Raw genomic sequence first — 19,481 nt, forward strand, 5'->3', positions numbered from 1 at the left:
GTGTGTGTTTGTGCATCTGCTGAGGTCTCTGGGTGAACGTGAATCATCACCATACCCATCTTTGTCTGTGTAATTGGAGCCACATCAGCCTCTTTTTTCCATTTAATGGGCAAACACTTGACACTACCTTGAAAGACTATTTTCTTAAAAAAAAAAAATCCTAGTCTTCTTTCTGCCTCCTGTCTTTTTCTCTCCCTCTTTCACACACAAACACACGCATACTGTTCTCCGCTGCTACTGGCTCAGCGATATCTCATTATCCTGTTTATTCATACAAACAAATGCCTTCTTTTTGGCACACATACATAATATACAGATGTAGCGCTGGAGTGGAGAGCGAAGAGCAGAGTGAAAGAAACTAGCACCGAGGAGAGTGTGTGTCGTGTATGTGTGTGTGTGTGTGTGTGTGTGTCGTGTCGTGTCGCACGGGGCAGGTGGGGAGGTTTGAATGTTAACTGCCTTATCACTCCAATTTCACACTCTCGCCTCCAGTCTCACACACACACACACACACACACACACACACACACACACACAATGCATGCACCCTGTTGCCTCCGGTCTCGTATGTGACGACTGATTAACGGGTAGAACGGGGGGTTACACACACACACACACACACACACACACTAATCCCAGCCGGAGGGGAGGTTTTGTGTGTACGAGTGTGTTAATGAATGTGTGAGGCTGCTTCTGTAATGGGGCCACCTGTCTACTCATCAGCCTCGTTACCCAGCCTTTTAATTGCCCCCAAACTCTGCATCATGTCTCCTCCTCCGTCTTCTCCTCTTGCTCCCCCCCTTCCTCACTCTTGGTGATTTCTCTTCATCCCGTTAAATGACCTATGGGGACATATCAATAATCTGACATCATCATCATCATACAGCGGGGATTATATCATACTGCGCAGGTGTGTGTGTGTGTGTGTGTGTGTGACTGCTTGTGTGCTGGGATTGGGCGGGGTAATGGGAGTGCAGCTCGTCCATATGTCAGCATATTAACAAAGTGATTGCTTTGACCTCAGTATCAGGAGGCATATGAAAATTACGCAGAGTGGAGGGGAATTTGTCCACACACACACACACACACACACACACACACACAGGGCTGCCAGGTTGATTTGTGTTACCTTGGACAACCTAAAGCTCCGCCTCCATTCCTCTTATTTTTCTGGCTCATATCTCATCTCCTTTTTTATAGCTGCATGCTTTTGGAAATGGACTCTGGTTAACGTGTGTTTCTCGTGCTACCGCGTTCACACTTCCAGTCGTGATTGTTTGTCTCGGCTTCAGGAAATTAAAGCAGATTGTTTTATTGGATTTCTTTGCATACATTTTCACTGTCTTTGTCTCAGTGCAGTGTTTCTTTAAGTTGCTGAGAGTCCCTTTTTTCACACAGTCTTAACACCCTTATTGTGGTCCTTATGTACAAATTCGGTTAATAATGGCTTCTTTATTACTTTGGGACGCAGCTACAATCCAAAGGCAAAGAATCTGTCGCTGTTTGTTGTGATCTGGCTTAAAAGCAAAGAGGTTTTTGGGCGATTGTATTTTCTTTTCTATGGCTAAGCCAATCCACTCTGCTTTTCATACAACATGATGAGCATAAACATAGAACGTTTCATATTTCAGAGATGTGGAGTGGGTGATGTGGATGAAAACTGTTTACGTAATTCAGTTTAGTGAAATGTCGTAAATGTCTATTTGTATGATAAAATATCAGACAGGAATGTCTGTTTTTGCCCAATTCAGCAAACTAATACCAGACACATCAGTGCTTATCATACTGATGCAAAAAATCTAAAAGGAAAACCAGAAATATGGAAGAATAAGTGCTGAGACGACGAGTCAATCGATCTATTGGAAGCAGAAGAAACAACAGAAAATTAATCAGCAGCTTCTCTCTGAATCAGTTACAAATTGTAGTCATGTTTCCAAACACCACCAAATGATTGCTGATTCAAGGATTTTATCCTTTTTGTTATATATGTTATTATAATTTGAAGATTTCACCTTGGGCTCTGGGAAATTATAATTGGTATTTCATACTGTTTATAGTCAACACAATTCATCGAATAATCAAGAAAACAGGAAATAGATGAATCGATAATTAGAAATAAAGAAATCCAAAATATCCACAAAGCAGTCTACGAGTACAGGACCCATGTATTCCTTTTGCAAAATCTCTGGCAGTAGAAAAATGTACATTTCCTGTATCTGATGTCGTCATCCCACCCAATACTGTCAGGGACACACAACTTTAAACTGTTTAAAAAACATGAAAAATGGTCCGTGATGACTTGTGCAATCCTTCCTGTCCTCCCCGTCTCCATCTCACCAAATCCATCTTCTTCTCGACATACCTCCTCCTCCCTCTCCCCGTCTGTGTCAGACAGCTCTCTGGGCTGTTGCCAGTCCAGTTACATGAGAGAACAGGCGGCGGTACATTCCCGCTGAACATAGCTTTGCACTCAGGGGATTCCCTCCCCTGTCTCTCTCTCTCGCTCTCCCTCTGCCCTCTCTTTGTTTGTGTCCATTGCTGTACCGTAATGTCCAACTCGAGCTGGGTCACTTCCATCCGAGTCGCTCTTCTCCCCGTTTGCTTCTTACATTTGTCTGGTTATCACAGAAAGGGTGAAGGGTGAACAAAACAAGACGTTTAAAGACACGAGCTTCAGCTTCATGATCGGAAAAATGAAATCACACCAGACCCAACAATTAATCAATGAAGACAACAATCTTCAGATTCATTAATGATTTGAAAATGTTATTTGCAGCCACATGTAAATCATAAATCATGCCTCACTGCTGTTTGAGTCCATTAAGCAGGATTCCAACATTAAAATACTGCAACTGCCTTCATCTGTCTTTTATAATCTCTATCTGCTGACTGACTGTTGGAATGATTGGCAGCATTTTGTTTTCCAGTAATCAATTCACCATTTCAATTTTAAAATAGCTAAATGTCTTATGTTTCCCCTGAAACCAATGGGATAGCTACAAGTCGCTTACTGTGGAAAAATGTAACAATTCTGTCAACAGAAAAATATCCAGCGACCACTTTGATGATTTATTAATAGTTTCAGTCAATATTCCCAGACGCCAGCTTCTGAAAAGTGATGGTGACTTTTAAATATCTTTGGGTTTTGAACTTTAAGCAACTTGAGGATGTCACTTTTGGTTCTGGGAAACTGTGATGAGTATATTTTCATTTGACATTTGATAGATTATTCAACAATAAAGGTACCGGTAATCATTCACAGCCGGGGTTTGGTGTTATTGCATATTTTATTTCATTGTAAAGACTTGGCCCACGTGTCCCAGTCCCACTGCGCGGCCACATCAGCACACAGCATATCAAATTGCATCCAGAAGTCTGCAAATCTCCGTCAGGATGTTATGATATATAGAAAATGTGAACACTTTCAGTGGAAAAAATTCAGAAACCATAACGTCTTGGCACAACAGGATTTCTCTCTTTGCTGAGGAAGAATAAAGAGTTTCCACAAGTTTTCTCATATTGAACCACAATCTCCTGGATGTCTGCTTCACTCCAGCATGGCCCCTCTGTGTCCCCTCCTTTGCAATACTGTCGCCACCGGCTTCTCTGTTACTCTCTGCTTTTTCACTTGTCTCTCGTACGTCTTCTTTGTTTGAAGTTCAAGCTACCAAGGCAAGCTGTCTGAATCCTGAGGCTGTTATTGATCGACTAACAAAGAGAGAGGGAGGGATAGGAAGAGCGAGTAGATGGAGGGAGAGCGAGCCGAGGGCAGGCGGAGAAGACTCCCAGAGAGCTTCTCTGAACCGGAGGCTCTATTTCTGTCCGTCTCGGTGCGTCATTAACTGAAGACACACCGGACGCGGGATGAGATGACAAATGGTGAGCGCAGGAGTGAAGGGTGAAGTTCAGTCTCGAGAGGTCGCCGCAGACAGAGGGACAGGATATCCTGCAGCCTGTCGGCTCACGACTATGTCTGATTGTTCATTGTCTAATGCAGCGGTTCCCAAACTTTTTAGGCCACGCACCCCCTTCTACATCCCGACCGGGTTCACGCACCCCCAACCACCCCCCCCCCCCCCCCCACACACACACCTTAAAAAACAAAAACAACAGAGCCGCATAAAAATCGGACGAATGAGAGAACAGTTTGCTCGCGCGTGGCGTTTGTTTACAAGATAAAAAAACACAAAAACTCTTCCTGCACCGTGCCTTCGAAAAGGTAACGGACGTAACGTTACGAAGGTAACGGACGATTGGCCAGATTGGCCACATCTGTAGGCTCGTCTACTTGCAGAGAGTAAAACTCACTCTTCTTCACGCGACCGACTAATGTAGCCAGGATGTCTTCGGAGAAAGCATCGATGCGCGCGAGAGTGTTGTTGGACACCGGGATCACGCGCAACTTTTTCGCTTCTCTCTCTCCAATCATACATTCCACCATCTCTTTAACATTGTTCCCTCTCCACCACCGCCTCTCCTCCCTATTACGCGGTCAGAATACAACCACAACACGCCGCCTGTCTCCGGCAGAAATGCGCTCATCCACGCACGGGAACAACACCGAGTTGTAATATATACCTCCATAACACCCCGCCACTCTCGGCTCATACCTCCCCAGCAACGAGGCACATCACCCGGTCACAATACCTCCAGAATGTCCCCCGGGTGAAATCCGGGACTTGGTGTTATGGTTCCGAGTGGCGGCGCTCACCCGTTGGCGCTGGGACGCAAGGTCTCCAGCCGCCCCCGCCGTGAGGCACCCGATCGTCAGGTCTGTCAGCCCTCGGAACAGGCCGCGGGGCAACAACTCGTGGGTGGCGGGGTAGAGGCGAGGCAGATCACAGAAAAATAATAAAGACTAGAGTACGGCAAAGATATGTTGATGAGAAACGTATTTGTACGTCAAACACAAACGTAATCAGGGAGAAAATACGTTCGTGGTAAAACGTAATTGAGAATGCATTTTAGTTTTGGGGGAACGTAATTTTTAGGAGACAGGACTGCACCGCCATTACATTTTCCCTCTCGCGCACCCCCTAGAGGCAGCTCGCGCACCCCCCCCCACTTTGGGAATCCCTGGTCTAATGCATGAGGCCGGTGCATCTCCAACCTGACGTGTGTGTGTGTGTGTGTGTGTGTGTGTGTGTGTGTGTGTGTGTGTGTGTGTGTGTGTGTGTGTGTGTGTGTGTGTGTGTGTGTGTGTGTGTGTGTGTGTGTGTGTGTGTGTGTGTGTGTGTGTGCGCAATCAAGTGTCCAAATGATGATGTGTGTAACTGCACAAATGGAACAGGAAGGACTTCGTGGAAGTCTATTGAGATTCAAGTCCTGACATGTCGCTCCTCACTCTCCCTTCTCTAAATACACACACACACACACACACACACACACGGTTCGTCTGCATTTACAGCTAGCACATTCCACAGGGACCATTCCTCTGAAAGCAAAGGGAGTGAAGGCACACTGGTCGGCACTTCCAAAGCTCTCCCTGAAAGTTAAACCGCGCACACACACACACACACACACACAGAGAAACGCACACTGGCGTGTACTCCCAGGAAGGAGTTGGGTTTGGAATAAATTTCTGCGTATCGATTCTGGTGCATATAAAATCAATCGGCATCGAGTGGGGTTTGCATCCCACCGATGTTGTTTTCAGTTGACACGGTTGCTACAACCAGTTAACTTAACATTTTTCGCATTTGGTTCAAGAAACTGTTGATTTAAGAGTTTCTATAAGGACGTTACTCAGCGGTTCTGGTTTGAGATTTTAACAAAACCACCTCCGAGAAGGGAGAATGCATCGTAATCAGGCAGAGACGACCCCTCCAGGTGGAGGCGGGCATAAGAGATGGGCTGACGGAAGAGAAGCGACAGAAAGGGAAAGATTTCAACGGAAAGGGAAGAGAGGTTCAAGAGAGAAGGTGGAGGTTGCAGAAGGGGTGATTTGTGACCCACAGGAAACAGGCAGAGGGCTCATTTACCCTGAGCTCTCAGGGACCATAACATGCCCAGGCGCTGTGCGTTTCCTCCTGATAACAAGCTCTGCAAGCTCACGTGGACTCACTTGACCAATGTGGTTTTTTTTACGGACAAAGCTGGTCATTACTGGGTCAAAGCTGCTGCTGTTTATTCCTTTATCCTTTAAGTTTGACCATGGTCATACCAAAGAAAGATGGTGAAGAACTACAAGTATTCCTTGTCTCCTTAGATAATTGTACTCTTGGCAAGATGGAGAAGCCAAAGAGTGTATTGTTCTCACTTATTACAGAGCGAGTAAACACACAGATGTGCACAAGAGGTGGTAGAGATGGTGAGAAAAGACGGGTAAAAAGTGAGAAATTCCTCGAAAAAAATGTCCCGCTCTTACAGCCTCAGTTGTTTTATTCAGCTAGAACGATCGGGGTGAAAAAAATAAATACATATTTAAACAGAGAAAGCGAGAGATAAAAGACTAAACTTGTCCCACAGCGGTCCAGAAGCAAAAGCTTTGTCACACCTCTCCCCGCCAAACACCAGCTTTTCTTTTTTATCAGCAGACTCCAAACGCCGCCGATCCGTTGGGATGAATCTCGCCGATTAGTTGACATGTGTGACACCAGATGAATGCAGTTTTGAGAGGTATTCTTCCATTTGATGACACATAAAGAAATATACAGGGGAAGTTTTCATGAAAAATATATCACACGTAGTCTGCAAGAGGGCCACCGCCGAGCTGCCCAGACTGCAAATTCCTGCGTTCAGCCGGAGGATGATGTGCTAAAACCTCGACGGTGAGAGATTGAGCGCTGTGTATTAGCTTTGAAGTTAATTTGACAAGTTCACGTACGCTCCGGATAAGCAATATCACCTGTGAAGAAGAAAGAAAGTGCCGCTCAGAGGCAGGGAGTGTGTGTGTGCGTGTGCGTGTGCGTGTGTGCGTGTATGTGTGTGTGGGTTGAATCATCATTACCTAGGGATCTGAGTACACGGCCAGACATCATTAGGCTTTAAGGCGAGAAAGTCTCCAGGGCACCAGTTCTGCAGTCTGCCTGACCCAGCAGACACGACAGGCAGGATGCCGTTTAAGATCATTTATTTGGTTGTGCATGTATGCGCGTGTGTGTGTTTATGTGCATGTTATTTATTTATTTTCCCTGGTAATATGCCCGAGCCTTCATTATAGCTGGAGCCATAACTTTGATAAATCGCTTGGGCTCGGGGCCCTCACTGCTTTCACAGTATTAGAAAACTAATTGAAATTCTCTCTCTCTCTCTCTCTCTCTCTCTCTCTCTCTCTCTCTCTCTCTCTCTCTCTCTCTCTCTCTCTCTCTCTCTCTCTGTTTGTGTGTGTTTCCCTCGTTCTCTCCACCCGTCTCTGTTGCGAGGGCCAAACAGTTCTGTGTTTTTTTTTTCAGTAGAAAAGAAGCCAAGAGGGGGGAAATGTCATCACTGATTTAATAGGCGTAGTCTTACCAAGAAACACACACAGAAGGCTCACACACACACACACTGCACTCTGGTGAGTGTTAGGAATCCTGATAATGTCATCATAGGAATCTCCATAATGTACCCCGGTCTCTGCAGGCTCCAGTGCGACTGAGCCTCTCCCCTCCCCTGGTTCTGATTAGATCGGTCATGAGACTTTAGGTTTAGGTTGAGGGGATTTAGAGTTTGGATACTTCTTTCTATGGCTGTGATCCCCTGCTGTCCCAGGATTGAGGTTCTGTTTGGTTCATTGCCTGGGATCTCCCAGCTGCCACTGGATTTAGGGTTTAGTTGTCCGGGGGAGGTATAGCCACTTCTTCTTAATATCCAGACACTGCTGCTGTTTGTGTGACACTCGGGGCTTTGTATCCACCCAGCAAACCCCTCCTAGTGTGAAGCCAAAAGATTTAGTGACGGAAGCAGAGAGTCTGTGTGTATATGTGAGGCGGCTTGTGCGGACCAGGCCATTTCATGGAGTCCTGTCAGCACACAAAATTCCCTCTGAAAACATTCCTCTGCCGTGATGCAAGCCCAGGAGAGGAGGGCAGCGTGTGTGCCTTTAGTGTATTTCAACCGGCGGCATGTGTCTGTTGCCCAGACAAATCCATACCATCGCTGCCAGACACACTGCAGGCACATAAACACACAGACACACACACACAAGTTCCATGTGTGTGTGTGTGTGTGTGTGTGTGTGTGTGGTTAATGAGGATGTGTTGATTGATTAGACTGCAGTAATTAGCTGGAGTGTGAAGGCCTGGAAAGGTCTCCGCTCTGGTGGGAGTGTCCCCTCTGGAGAGACATTGAACGGCGCTATGCACCATTACGTTACATACACATACACACGCACCACAGAAACAGTCCCATCCATATCTTAGATGCGGGATGAGTCATCTCTCGCAGGCAAACCTAATACTTGCAGGAGAAAGGATGTGTGTGTCAGATTCTGAGACATAAGGATGTTTGCAGCGTGGAGATGTGTGTTGCAGAGTGAGATGTGCTTGTGCCAGCAGTTTCGTCTCCTGCACCGCGTGGCCCGAAACACTGATCTGGTCCTCTGCCTGACAAATCAACTCTCTCCCTCACCTCCTCTGTTTCCTCATTTGTAGCTTCACTTCCTATCAGCTGTACAGATTTCATCTGTGCGTCACAGAGCTGCTTCTCGTAAATGCAAATAATATGGTATTTAGTGTGGCAGCCTAAGTCTTTAGCCTTCCTCTGACTTGAGTTTTGTGGATGTAGACCGAGCTGCTGCAGTAAAGCGTTGTGCACAGCGCCACCACATGGACAACAGAGGATTCACAGATTTCTTCCCCCCCCCCGAACAGGAAGTTCTACTACATCACTCTGCTGAGAGACCCTGTGTCTCGATACCTCAGCGAGTGGCGGCATGTGCAGCGGGGAGCCACGTGGAAAACCTCCCTGCACATGTGCGATGGACGGACGCCCACGCCCGAGGAGCTGCCCTCCTGCTACGAGGGCTCCGACTGGTCGGGGTGCACCCTGCAGCAGTTCATGGACTGTCCCTACAATCTGGCCAACAACAGACAGGTACAGAGGAAAAGTCCAATAGAACCAGTAGCTGTGACACTGGCACACACACACACACACACACACACACACACACACACACACACACTATAAGCTTCAAAAGCCTGAATGTGTTGCAGGGTTGTTACGTTGACAGTCCTCTGAACTGGAGCCAGTGCAGTCCTGTGAAAGAATGCTACAGAATTGGCCACAAATCCTCATTCGATTTATATTTGCTTTTTGGGCTTCTCCTGGCAAAGACATTCTTTTTACTGCGAACACTGAAAGGAGCAGCAGATTTCAGTCATGATGCTGCCATTCATCACAGCCACCTTGCTAGCATGCATCTCTGCACCGGACCTGACTTCTCTCCTGCGCGACTGTTTTGTTCTGGTCACCAAACAGTTCATCGCTCCGACATTGTCAGCTGGTGTCGTACATCCAAGCCCATCGGAAAATATCAATACAGGGACTAAACCTCTGCAGAAAGATTGCTGAGGGAATTTTCACACAAGAAACCTAAATACAATATATAGATAAGGATGAGAAAGCCACACACTCATAACCTATTTATCTCAAATATGAAGATCGACCAAATATTTATTTCTGAAGAAAAATATATTTTTTAATTTGACTTCTTCGGACTTACTGCAATTCAAAACATGTGAAAGGTATGAGATGAGATGCACGCCCACGCACACACACACATGCACGCACGCACGCAATCAGGAGTTCACCTGCTGGCCATAAACACCTCAAATTCACACCTTCTTTTCTGATGGCTTTCTCAGTATCTCACCTAAATGTGTTGGCCAGCTTATCTCACATGAGCCCGGGGCTGTTATTACTCAGGGTCCCATGGCTTATGAATGTGGCACACACACACACACCCTTGAGGCATCCTGTTGTACTCTTGTGAATCCAAATCAGTATGCTGCTCCTGTGCTGTAACACATCAGCTCCAGAATACACTCGGTGAGGAAGTGATGTCTCACTTTGGAACAAATTTACCAGAGTTGAACCTGCTTTAGTTTTAGTACAATGCCTAATCAAGGAATCTAATATAATAATAATAATTATGAATAAAAACACATTATAGGATGGAGAACCACTAGTTTTAAATAATATTTCTTATTTGATCATTTAGTTAGATGTAGAGCTGCAGTTATTAATCAATTGATCAATAGTTTCAGTAATATTTAAAGCACAAAAGGCCTAGCTAGATAATTAATCAGTTATCGAGTCATCAGTTCATTTGTTCTCCATCATTTCAGCTCTATTCAGCATCAATGCAACACCTGATTGTTTGATTGTCCCTTTTTTTTAAACTTTTGCTCTCTAATCTTTTCAGAAAGCCTTTCTGGCACTGAGGTTCAAACACAAGTCCCTTTATTCAAAGTTACATTCTTTAAGACTGTCGTTCACAAAATCATCCCCCGATGTCTATAACCTCCTTCACTTCCTGTTCCTACCGACAGGTTCGTATGCTAGCGGACCTGAGCCTCGTCGGCTGCTACAACATGTCCACCGTTCCAGAGAAGAAGAGGGCCCAGCTTCTCCTGGAGTCGGCCAAGAAGAACCTTCGAGACATGTCCTTCTTTGGTCTGACGGAGTACCAGAGGAAAACCCAGTTCCTGTTCGAACGAACCTTCAGGTTGCGCTTCATCCGGCCTTTCATGCAGTACAACAGCACCAGAGCTGCAGGGGTGGACTTGGACAACGCTACGGTTAGTGCTGCTGCTCTGTCATCTTGTGGAGATTTAGTTCTGTGGGCAGGAAGCGAACATTCAAAATCGTACATAAAAAAAATACATATGTTTAAATAACCCAATGCATTATTAAAGATTAAAGCAGTGGATCCCAACCTTTTCGGCATGTGACCCTTTCCAAAAACGGTTTGCGAACCATGTAGTCTAATCCTAGACCGGGAACCACTAGGACCACCAAGCAGAACAAGTACTTCTACTACGTTATGACCAACGTCTCTCTAAGAAATTAAACATGGCAGCCGTAGCACATTCACTTACAGACTAGAAAATATAAAGAATATTTGAAAAATAAAACTATAAGATGAGAAACAGAGGAACACGGTGGTCTTCTATTGCCGTGAAATGAGTTGGGATGACTGTCACCGTTAAACAGCAGCTTCAAACGCGTTCTTCACACTTTGATTGGTCCAGTGTGGGAGTTCTTAGGCTCAATTCCCAGCAAAAAAAAAACCTATCCTCCAGTACACAGCAGACAGGTGATTTAAACATCAAAACCACCAAATACAATATGCCCCGCTGACAGAGAGGCTGGCGAAAGGTTATGTGCTTATTATCACAAAAGGAGAAAGTATTACTGGGTAAAAGTGTGACAGGTTGGCCAGGCTGTGTGTGGCATTTTGAGTGAAAACTTGTTTTCAAAAGTAGCTTTCAAATTAAATGCTTAAAAAGGCACTGTGTGAAATTGTGACACTATTTCATTATTTCTAAAATGTCAAGTAATTACATCAGCAGGTGAAGAGAAGAATATTTACTCTACACTCCCCGGCAAAGCTGTTGAAAGCTCATTCATATCCTCGTGCATCGAGATCCCAGCGAGTCATTTCTGATTGAAACTGGTTTCCAGCTAACGTGACGACTGTTCCCTGATACGTGACGTCTTCGTGACGACTTGAGTTCAGCGCCGTCTTCCCAGCTTTGTGCCGGGTCGTCCCCCGCGCTGCCGATCAAACATCTCTAATTTCTCTATCGCCGATGCAGCGCGCCCGTTTTCCCTTTGTTGACACACACACACGTCTCACAAATGATATCCAGCGCTCCATCGCGGATTTCAAAGGGATTTTCTCAATTAAACACATTTTTGCCCCCTCCATGTTGAATCTACACACAGCGGATGACACACGCCAAGCAACCCAGTTGCATCGCACCAAACATCAAACACGTTTCTGTTATCTCGCGCCACATATTGCCAACACGCTTTTTTCCCTCTGTTCCTCTCGTGTTGGAAGTCCTATAAAGCTTTTATACAACAAATGTCATGTAATAGGGCGCTCCACAGCATGAGCGTTCACCGGGGGTACAAGTCTCTACGCGTCTTCCTGTACAATAATCGCCCTGTGCCCTCTGGGTTGTGCTCTCTAAGGCCATGTTAAGATCCACCTTAGCCCCCTCGTTCATTTGAATAATAGCAAAACAAAAAAACTGCTTTTACTCCTAGTCCTAAAAGAAGGACCAAAAATGCGTCACTGGCCAGATTGGAAATGTTTCCTACTCTGAGACAATTAGTAAATATGGGCCCAGATTGTCTATAGAGACCATCAACTCTGCATGTGTCCTTTTCATGTATTTATTTAATCCACTCAAACCTTAGAGTCACGCCACAATCACAAAACCAAAACAGAGGAACTTTTAAGTTCAACTTGAGTTCCTCAGTTTAGTTCCATGAATGCTGCACACTTTTGGTCTCAAATGGCTTAACCGTTTCGTCCACCTCTTCTTGCCTGAAACATTTTGTCCGTTCGCCTCCTTGTCAGGTCCAGCGTATAGAGGAGCTGAATGAGCTGGACATGGAGCTCTACGACTACGCCAGGGACCTGTTCCAGCAGCGCTACCAGTACACGAGGCAGCAGGAGAGGCGGCAGCAGCGCATCAAGAACCACATGCAGCAGAGCCACCAGGGCCTGGGCCTGGGCGTCAGCCTGTGGCCCTCCCACGGCCGGCAGAGCTCGGTGTCGACGCTGGAGGACGGAGAGGGGGAGAGGGAGGAGCGGGAGGAGGGCGAGGAGGGAGGCAGAACCGAGGAGGCGGGCGGCAGGCTCCCCACCGAGGACTACATGAACCAGATCATCAACCGCTGGTAGCAGCAGAATGAGAACAAACACACAGACATGCATATGTAATGTGAAACACACACACACACACACACACACACACACACACACAGAGTGGCACCTGCATCAAAAGACCCAAATGACTGACAAACAGACTTTACTGGAGAGCTGGGCTACGGGGATGAGAGCTGCAGTGGTGGCGATGGAGACCTGGGCTTGGTCGATTGCATCAGCTCACATTATTGAGGTCCAGTTGTTATTAGCACCCGCTTGCCCTTTCTTCCCTTCCTGCCCCTCTGAGTTACTCTGTCTCTTCCTGAGAGATATTTTTAAGAGTTGCTGAGCACCGAGCATCTCATCCATCTCTCCCAGCCCCCCCCCCCCCCCCCCTCTTTCTCCCGTATTTCTCCTCGTTCTCTGTGGCCTAATATGGAGCATGAGAAAATTAAATTTAAGTCTGTGAATTCCCATAAAACTCTTGCTAAAGGACCAGTCTACTTCCTGGATACTCCAGTTTCAAAAGAACTGGGACTGCTATAAAAGCTATGCTAATGTCTGAGCTGAACAAAGAAAGCAGTACATGAGAGACTGAACCTGAAAAAAAGAAGCAAAGAAAAGTTGTGTAATAAAGCTTTCTGCTTAAAAAAAAAAATCTGCCATTTTACCCATGAACACGCTTTGGTCATGAAATAATGACTCATTCTCATTTTAGGATGATTTCATTTATATTTTCCTTTCTGTGTATTGTAATAACACTGAGACCAATATTGCTGCCTAAAGAAAAGTGATTCCTTTGTTTCTTTATTTGTATTGGTTTCATAAGTCAAAGCTAATGGATCAGATTGATGTACAATGGACCATAGCCATTACTGAAGCCTTGCATCTCGGGGGGGGGGGGACGTGGCCTGTTTCTCTGTTAAAGGTTCTCAAAGATCCTGTCGCTTAACGACTTCATTTTCTCTCCTCTCCTTCCTCTCTATTTTTTTTCTGTGTCTCATTCCTGCAGAGAACGACAGCCAATTACAGACTCGAAATCTCACATAGGTGCGAAAGAATCAAAGGCAGGGAGAGGAGGAGGAGTGAGTCCGCTGCAGGTTGTTGCCAGGAACCGAGCTGTGTGATCGACGAGCACTTTGGAACTCGGAACAATGCTTGACACGGGAGTTGTGGAACTACCGGGTCACCTTGACAATAGTGAGCCCTCGATGTAGTGGGGTGGCATTCTAAACTTCTCTGAGCTGCGTTGTAAAAGCGCCGGTCTCAAACAAGCCTCCTTCCCACCTGCTGAAAGGGCACACGCAGCACCGGTGACCTGCAGTTCATTAGTTTGGCCGGTTATTACCCTGAAGAAGGCACGGGGGCGAGGTAGCAGTGCCTCTATGTACTGAGATCACAGTTAACATAATTATGTCTGCATTATTCTACATTACTCTGACTACTCGTGTGTCTGTGTGGCTGAGTGTGTGTATATAGTATGTACAGTACGCCTGTGATTGGCATATGTGTATGCCTTTGTAAATAGTGTGCCTGACTGAGAGAGGATGCCTGATGAGTTTTTGTGAATGACAGGTTCCATGACCAATTATCTTGCAATTTTTATTTTGGTGGTGGTGGTGCTGGTGGGTGGTGGTGGTGGAGGGGCAACAAAGTCCCTCCAACTGCATGTCACAGCAGTGTGATCGTTGCGGTGATGCAAGCCAATAATACTCCCCTCTGTCCTCTCCTTTAACATTTTCCTTCCCCCCCTTGTCTTGTCTCCTCCCAATGACGTTGCGCATGAGGACTGTATCACTAGAAATGATCCAAATCCTAATTTCTACTAAAAAAAAACAAATCTGTGTGTGTGACACGTCTTTACTCATGACAGCAAATTCTACAAGTTGCACCATCGCTCCACCAATTGCACCATTTTTATTTTTTATTTTTTTATTTTTACCCAATCAGTGATGTTGAATTTGGTATTTTTAATTTGTCAAGCGCTTGTGTTTTTTGTTGTTTTTTTACAGAATTTGATGTAACGCCAGTTCTCGCTTGGTAAAATATCCTCCTTCACTGAGCTCTGATCCTCACCTCATCTCTTATTGAATGTATCGTCTCTCCTGCTCTGTAGAACACACGTAGAGAGCTTTTGTTATAACGACAAACGGAAAGTAGACCCATTTGTGATCTCAGCACTCTGTACATTACTCTGTGATAAGCTGACACAGCGTTCCCTACGCAAACCTTAGGGGAGAATCTAAACTTTGTTTTTTTATTAGTCATCCAGCAGCGGCTGCAGGAGTTTTTTGTAACCCTACAGGTGTCAGCTAAGGGCAAAATTCACATTTAAATCTTATATTTACATAGATTCTGACGGCATGACCTGAGCAGCTGATTTAGGAGGTTTGTGGAAAATATCAGATTTAAACGCTGGTTTCAAAAAAAACTTTGGAGACGCAAACCTGCTACAGGATTAAAAAAAAACTACCGCTCTGACTTTAGATCTATGTAGGAAACACACTCTGAATGATTTATTAAGTAACGTACAGAGTGCTGAGTTCTCAGATTATAGATTATACAAAATGAATCCAAGGAATATTAATTTGATAATGGCAAAAATTAAACTTGGTCTGTACTCAACCAAAGATGGTTTGTTGGAGAAAAGAATAGAACGAGTGGGTTGTAGTTCAACAAAACCAACAAAGTGGTTATTCTTCTCTCGAGAATCTGTTATGATTGCATCACGTTCATTTTAACATTTCCATGAAAATATTTCAAAATGATCCTTTTAATAGTTCTGTATCAGGACTTCCAGCATTCTGAGCAAGTTGCTTGCTAAACGTGGGTTGTGAAGTAAAAAAAAAAAAAAAGCATCACTTGTTATTTCAATGTGCCAGATGCATTTAAACAACACTTCATTTGTTATCGTATTAATCTCATTTTAGTGGCGCTTTGTAACACGTTTCTGTCACCTCGGCTAACAAAAGGTGATAACAGAGTTTTCATTCACACTCTAAACTGAAGAAGGTTCAATAAGGGATTCAAAAAGGATTCTGATTTAATTTGCAAACTTAATACTGAATTCATACTTAATGAAATGTTATCGAACCCCCAAAAGAATCCGAGCAACAAAAGGGAATGCCAAGAAGACGAAGCTGGAGAAGAGAATGTAAAAGTGGGGGAAAGACGTGTCGCAGCACGATTCAATTCAAATGAATGTAGTTTGGTGTCATCCAGGGAGGCAATGGGAGGATGCAAGCTTCCTTGGAGAAGGATCAATAATATGTTGCACCCTGCTGTCAACAATAGATTTTCACTTCTGAAGGAAGAAGACGCCAACAATTTAGCTGCCCACCACCCTCCTTGTTAAATTTCAACTAATCACCCTGCATCCTCAGCGTGTCTCCTTTTGATCAGCGCCTTTCAAATCAGGGATGATTCATGAAGGGAAGGAGAGGAACAAGGGGGGATGATGAAAGCTATATTTTTCATATTAAATTCCCCGGCATTGTTTTTTTTTTTTTTGAAACCGGTGACTTAAGAACACTGCAGCTCTGGGTATTTTGCCCAAAACACTTCTTTTTTTTGTTTTCTTTAAGTCAGACTTGCGTATTTGGCTCCAACCCAATATCTGGCTCTGCATTAGTGGTTAAAGAGAGAATACAAAACTGATTCTCTACCTTCAGAGTGATTTTTATTTTCGGTGTTTCAAGCGACCGTCACACTTGAAGCGGTCCTCAAAAAATGACTCCCCGTCACCTGAACAGTGTGTGAAAGACTAAATCCTTTCACAGAAATTCTTCCAGGAATTAATGCCGTAAAGCTATACTCAAACATTGTATGTCTCATCGCTATGTATATCTGATGTCTTAACAGCGTTTGCTTTGTGACAATGAAGCAGCCCATGTGTCGCTTACATCATCCCTTTTGTTATTTTATTTTTTTAAAGAGGTGTTGGAAACACCTCTTTTGAGGTGTGATAGAGACTTGTTCTTTTGGATTGGTGTGCAGTCTGTCTCTGGCTCCTTCTGTATGCATCATTCTGGGTTTGTTTCTTATGATTGCAAAAAAATGAATCATCAAGCCACCAATTAAAATATTTCATTTTTACAGACCTGACTGTGTTTTGGTTGTCACTGCATATCATTCGTCATGTTTCTCGCTCTGTCACTCTTATTAGCAAGTATGAAAAGCATCTCCGCCTTTTACTTTTTAATTAATTAACTTGAAATGCAGCCACACATTCCTCTAAGAAACACTCAGTTAGGGATTTGTTTTCCTCTTCCATCCACAGGCCAATCTATACCTAGAGGGCATTTCTACCACTTGCCTGCATTAACCACAAGACCGTGACCCCATAAAGCAGCCCCCCCCCCCCCCCCCCCCCCTCAACGACGGCGTCAGCCCTGTCGACAGTGATCTACAGCCTAATTCAATCTGCAGGCACTCGGGGCCTGCCTAACACATGTATGAGCGCACCAATATGCTTCTTCCTCTGCAGTGGCGGGTAGTTGAGCAGGGGACGGAGGCTGCGGGGCCGGTGTAAATATAATTCCCTGCCCTTGGCTGGAGAGGGGAACAGAACGCAGGCTTTTACCCCCGTCTCACCAACAGTCCGGTGAGCGTCAACTTTGACCCCCCCACAAGGCCGGGCATAAAAAATAAAAAAAAATAAGATTTGCCTGGACAGCGACAGGCCGAGGCAATCGGCCGGAGGGAGATGAGAGCTCGCAGACTGCACCAAGAGAGATGAGGAATCGGAGAGGGCCTTTCATGTCAGACGGGAGGAAAGAGAGGATGTTTTTGTGGCTGACGTGTGAACAGAGAACGGGGGGGGGGGAGCTGGAGAGAAAGGGACGGCTGTGCAGCCTCTCTGGCAGCTGTGTATTGGACTGAACGCAGTCTTTAATCCTCCCCATAGCTCTGGGTCGCTGTCATTTCAAGTGCAGCTGGACACACAATAATGGCTCAGCTACTGCAGAGGGCTGGGCGGCTTTTGTTTGGGTGAACATGTGCATGCGAGTGTTGGAGAGAAAGTGTCTGCTCTCTCCTGCAGTGGGAATCCAGGCTCTCGGTTGATTGTATGGACTCTGGCTGCCGTCCATTATTAGCAGGTCACACTGGCTGCAGCTCCTCGTTGCCGGGCCATGTGAGTCTTTCATGCAAACAAAGAAGCTCTGGCATTATTATCGCTTATTTTCAGCGTGGAATTCTGCAGATAAGTTCATATTGAGTGCCTCCCTCACATGCCTCAGAGCCAGGCTATTGTAGTGCTGGAGGTTTGCCCTTTTGGCGCTGGAACTGGTCACCATGGAGTTTGGTCCATTGTCTCTGGTTGAGTCATTTCCAGCAGTGGCATGGCTTAGACCTTCCTCGTCAAAATACACAATGTGGATGAATCTCTATACACAAACAATTTGCAGAGTTTCAATACCCTGTTTCGTCAAAACAAAAAATGAAATACACAGGGCGACGAGAGAGCTCAATCCGCTGTGGGAGTGCACATTTTTCCTTCAACAATAAAATAAATATGATTATATTGGACAACTGGGGCAGTTATCTGACCTCTCACTCCAGGTTTGGCTAACCTCCCGGGTCAACACCAAATCATCTCTCATGATATTAAAGGCAGCAATCTGCTCCGGAGCTCGTGCGGACTGACACCAGTGGGAGTACAATCTGCCAAATTCAAGGCTGTTCGAGCGTTGATGCATTCCCTTTATGCACATGCAGCGACACATGCACACACATAACAGAGCACACAAATGAAAACCATAAATCTTACTGTGTAAAAAGAAAAAAAATAAGTGGCTGATCCCAATTAAAAAAGCTTTCCTTTCGCTGAATAAGTGTTAACTGTTACCAACACTGAGATACTCAAGACTGCGCTCTGCTCTGTGTGTATTTATGATTTGAGCCCAGACCGGCCCAATGTTTGGTGGCTGTAATGTGGTGAATTACCTTCATGTGAGAGACCCCGTCTGACCCCCATTATACAGTCAGGGACACATTTAATTAGCGGCAACTCACGTGAAACGACAAAATGTATTAATATTAATGGCGGTTTAATTGAGGTCGTCTTGGTCCCCCGTTGAGGCTTTCAACCTCTAAAATGGCTGACGTGTGATAGTGTGAGGAGAGGGAGCTCACAGCCCGGGTTCGCCATTATCGTATGTGACCCCGGAGAAGATGACAACCATCTCCCATAATTCATCTGAAGATGTCACCTCTTTGACAGATGAGCAGGCCCTGTGGGCACAGTGTGTGCGTATAGGTTTAGCTATACTTGCAAGGACTGTCTAGTGAGGACGTTTTGGCCTGTCCTCAGTCCTGCAGCTGATTCCTGTGTTACGTTGTGTGTGTCTATGCGTGAAGTGTCGTGTGCACTTCATAGTGAAGGTCAAATCCAGCAGGATAATTAATGTCGTTGCTTTTCGTATAATGTCAAATCAGCCCCTGGAACTACTCCCTCTGGAGGATCAGCTGTCCAATTTAATTTAGGCTGCAGAGCGAGTAAATGAAGAAAAGCAAGACCCATGTCTGCCTGGGACAGAGTCTCCTGTTCATCTTCTTTTATCAAGACCACACAACAGGTGACACTTTTTTTTTTTTTTACCAACCTGCCCCGAAGGAAAGAAGATACAGCCTATCACACAACCTCAGGTAAGGCTTTACAAAATGGACCCCAGGA

The 19,481-nt window shown here is 45.3% G+C and overlaps 1 protein-coding gene across 1 annotated transcript in view; it reads left to right on the forward strand.

Annotated features, from left to right (window-relative positions):
- Positions 1–13,671, forward strand: part of hs6st1a (heparan sulfate 6-O-sulfotransferase 1a) — a 46,662-nt gene extending 32,991 nt beyond the window's left edge. The window contains exons 2-4 of the mRNA XM_079286178.1: positions 8,793–9,015; positions 10,473–10,721; positions 12,515–13,671. Coding sequence (XP_079142304.1) covers positions 8,793–9,015; positions 10,473–10,721; positions 12,515–12,841 — 799 coding nt within the window. The 3' untranslated portion in view covers positions 12,842–13,671. The remainder of the gene's footprint in view (positions 1–8,792; positions 9,016–10,472; positions 10,722–12,514) is intronic.
- The last annotated feature ends 5,810 nt before the right edge of the window (positions 13,672–19,481 follow it).

The sequence above is a fragment of the Melanostigma gelatinosum genome (genome assembly GCF_949748355.1).
Source record: "Melanostigma gelatinosum genome assembly, chromosome: 16".
Lineage (NCBI taxonomy): Eukaryota > Metazoa > Chordata > Actinopteri > Perciformes > Zoarcidae > Melanostigma > Melanostigma gelatinosum.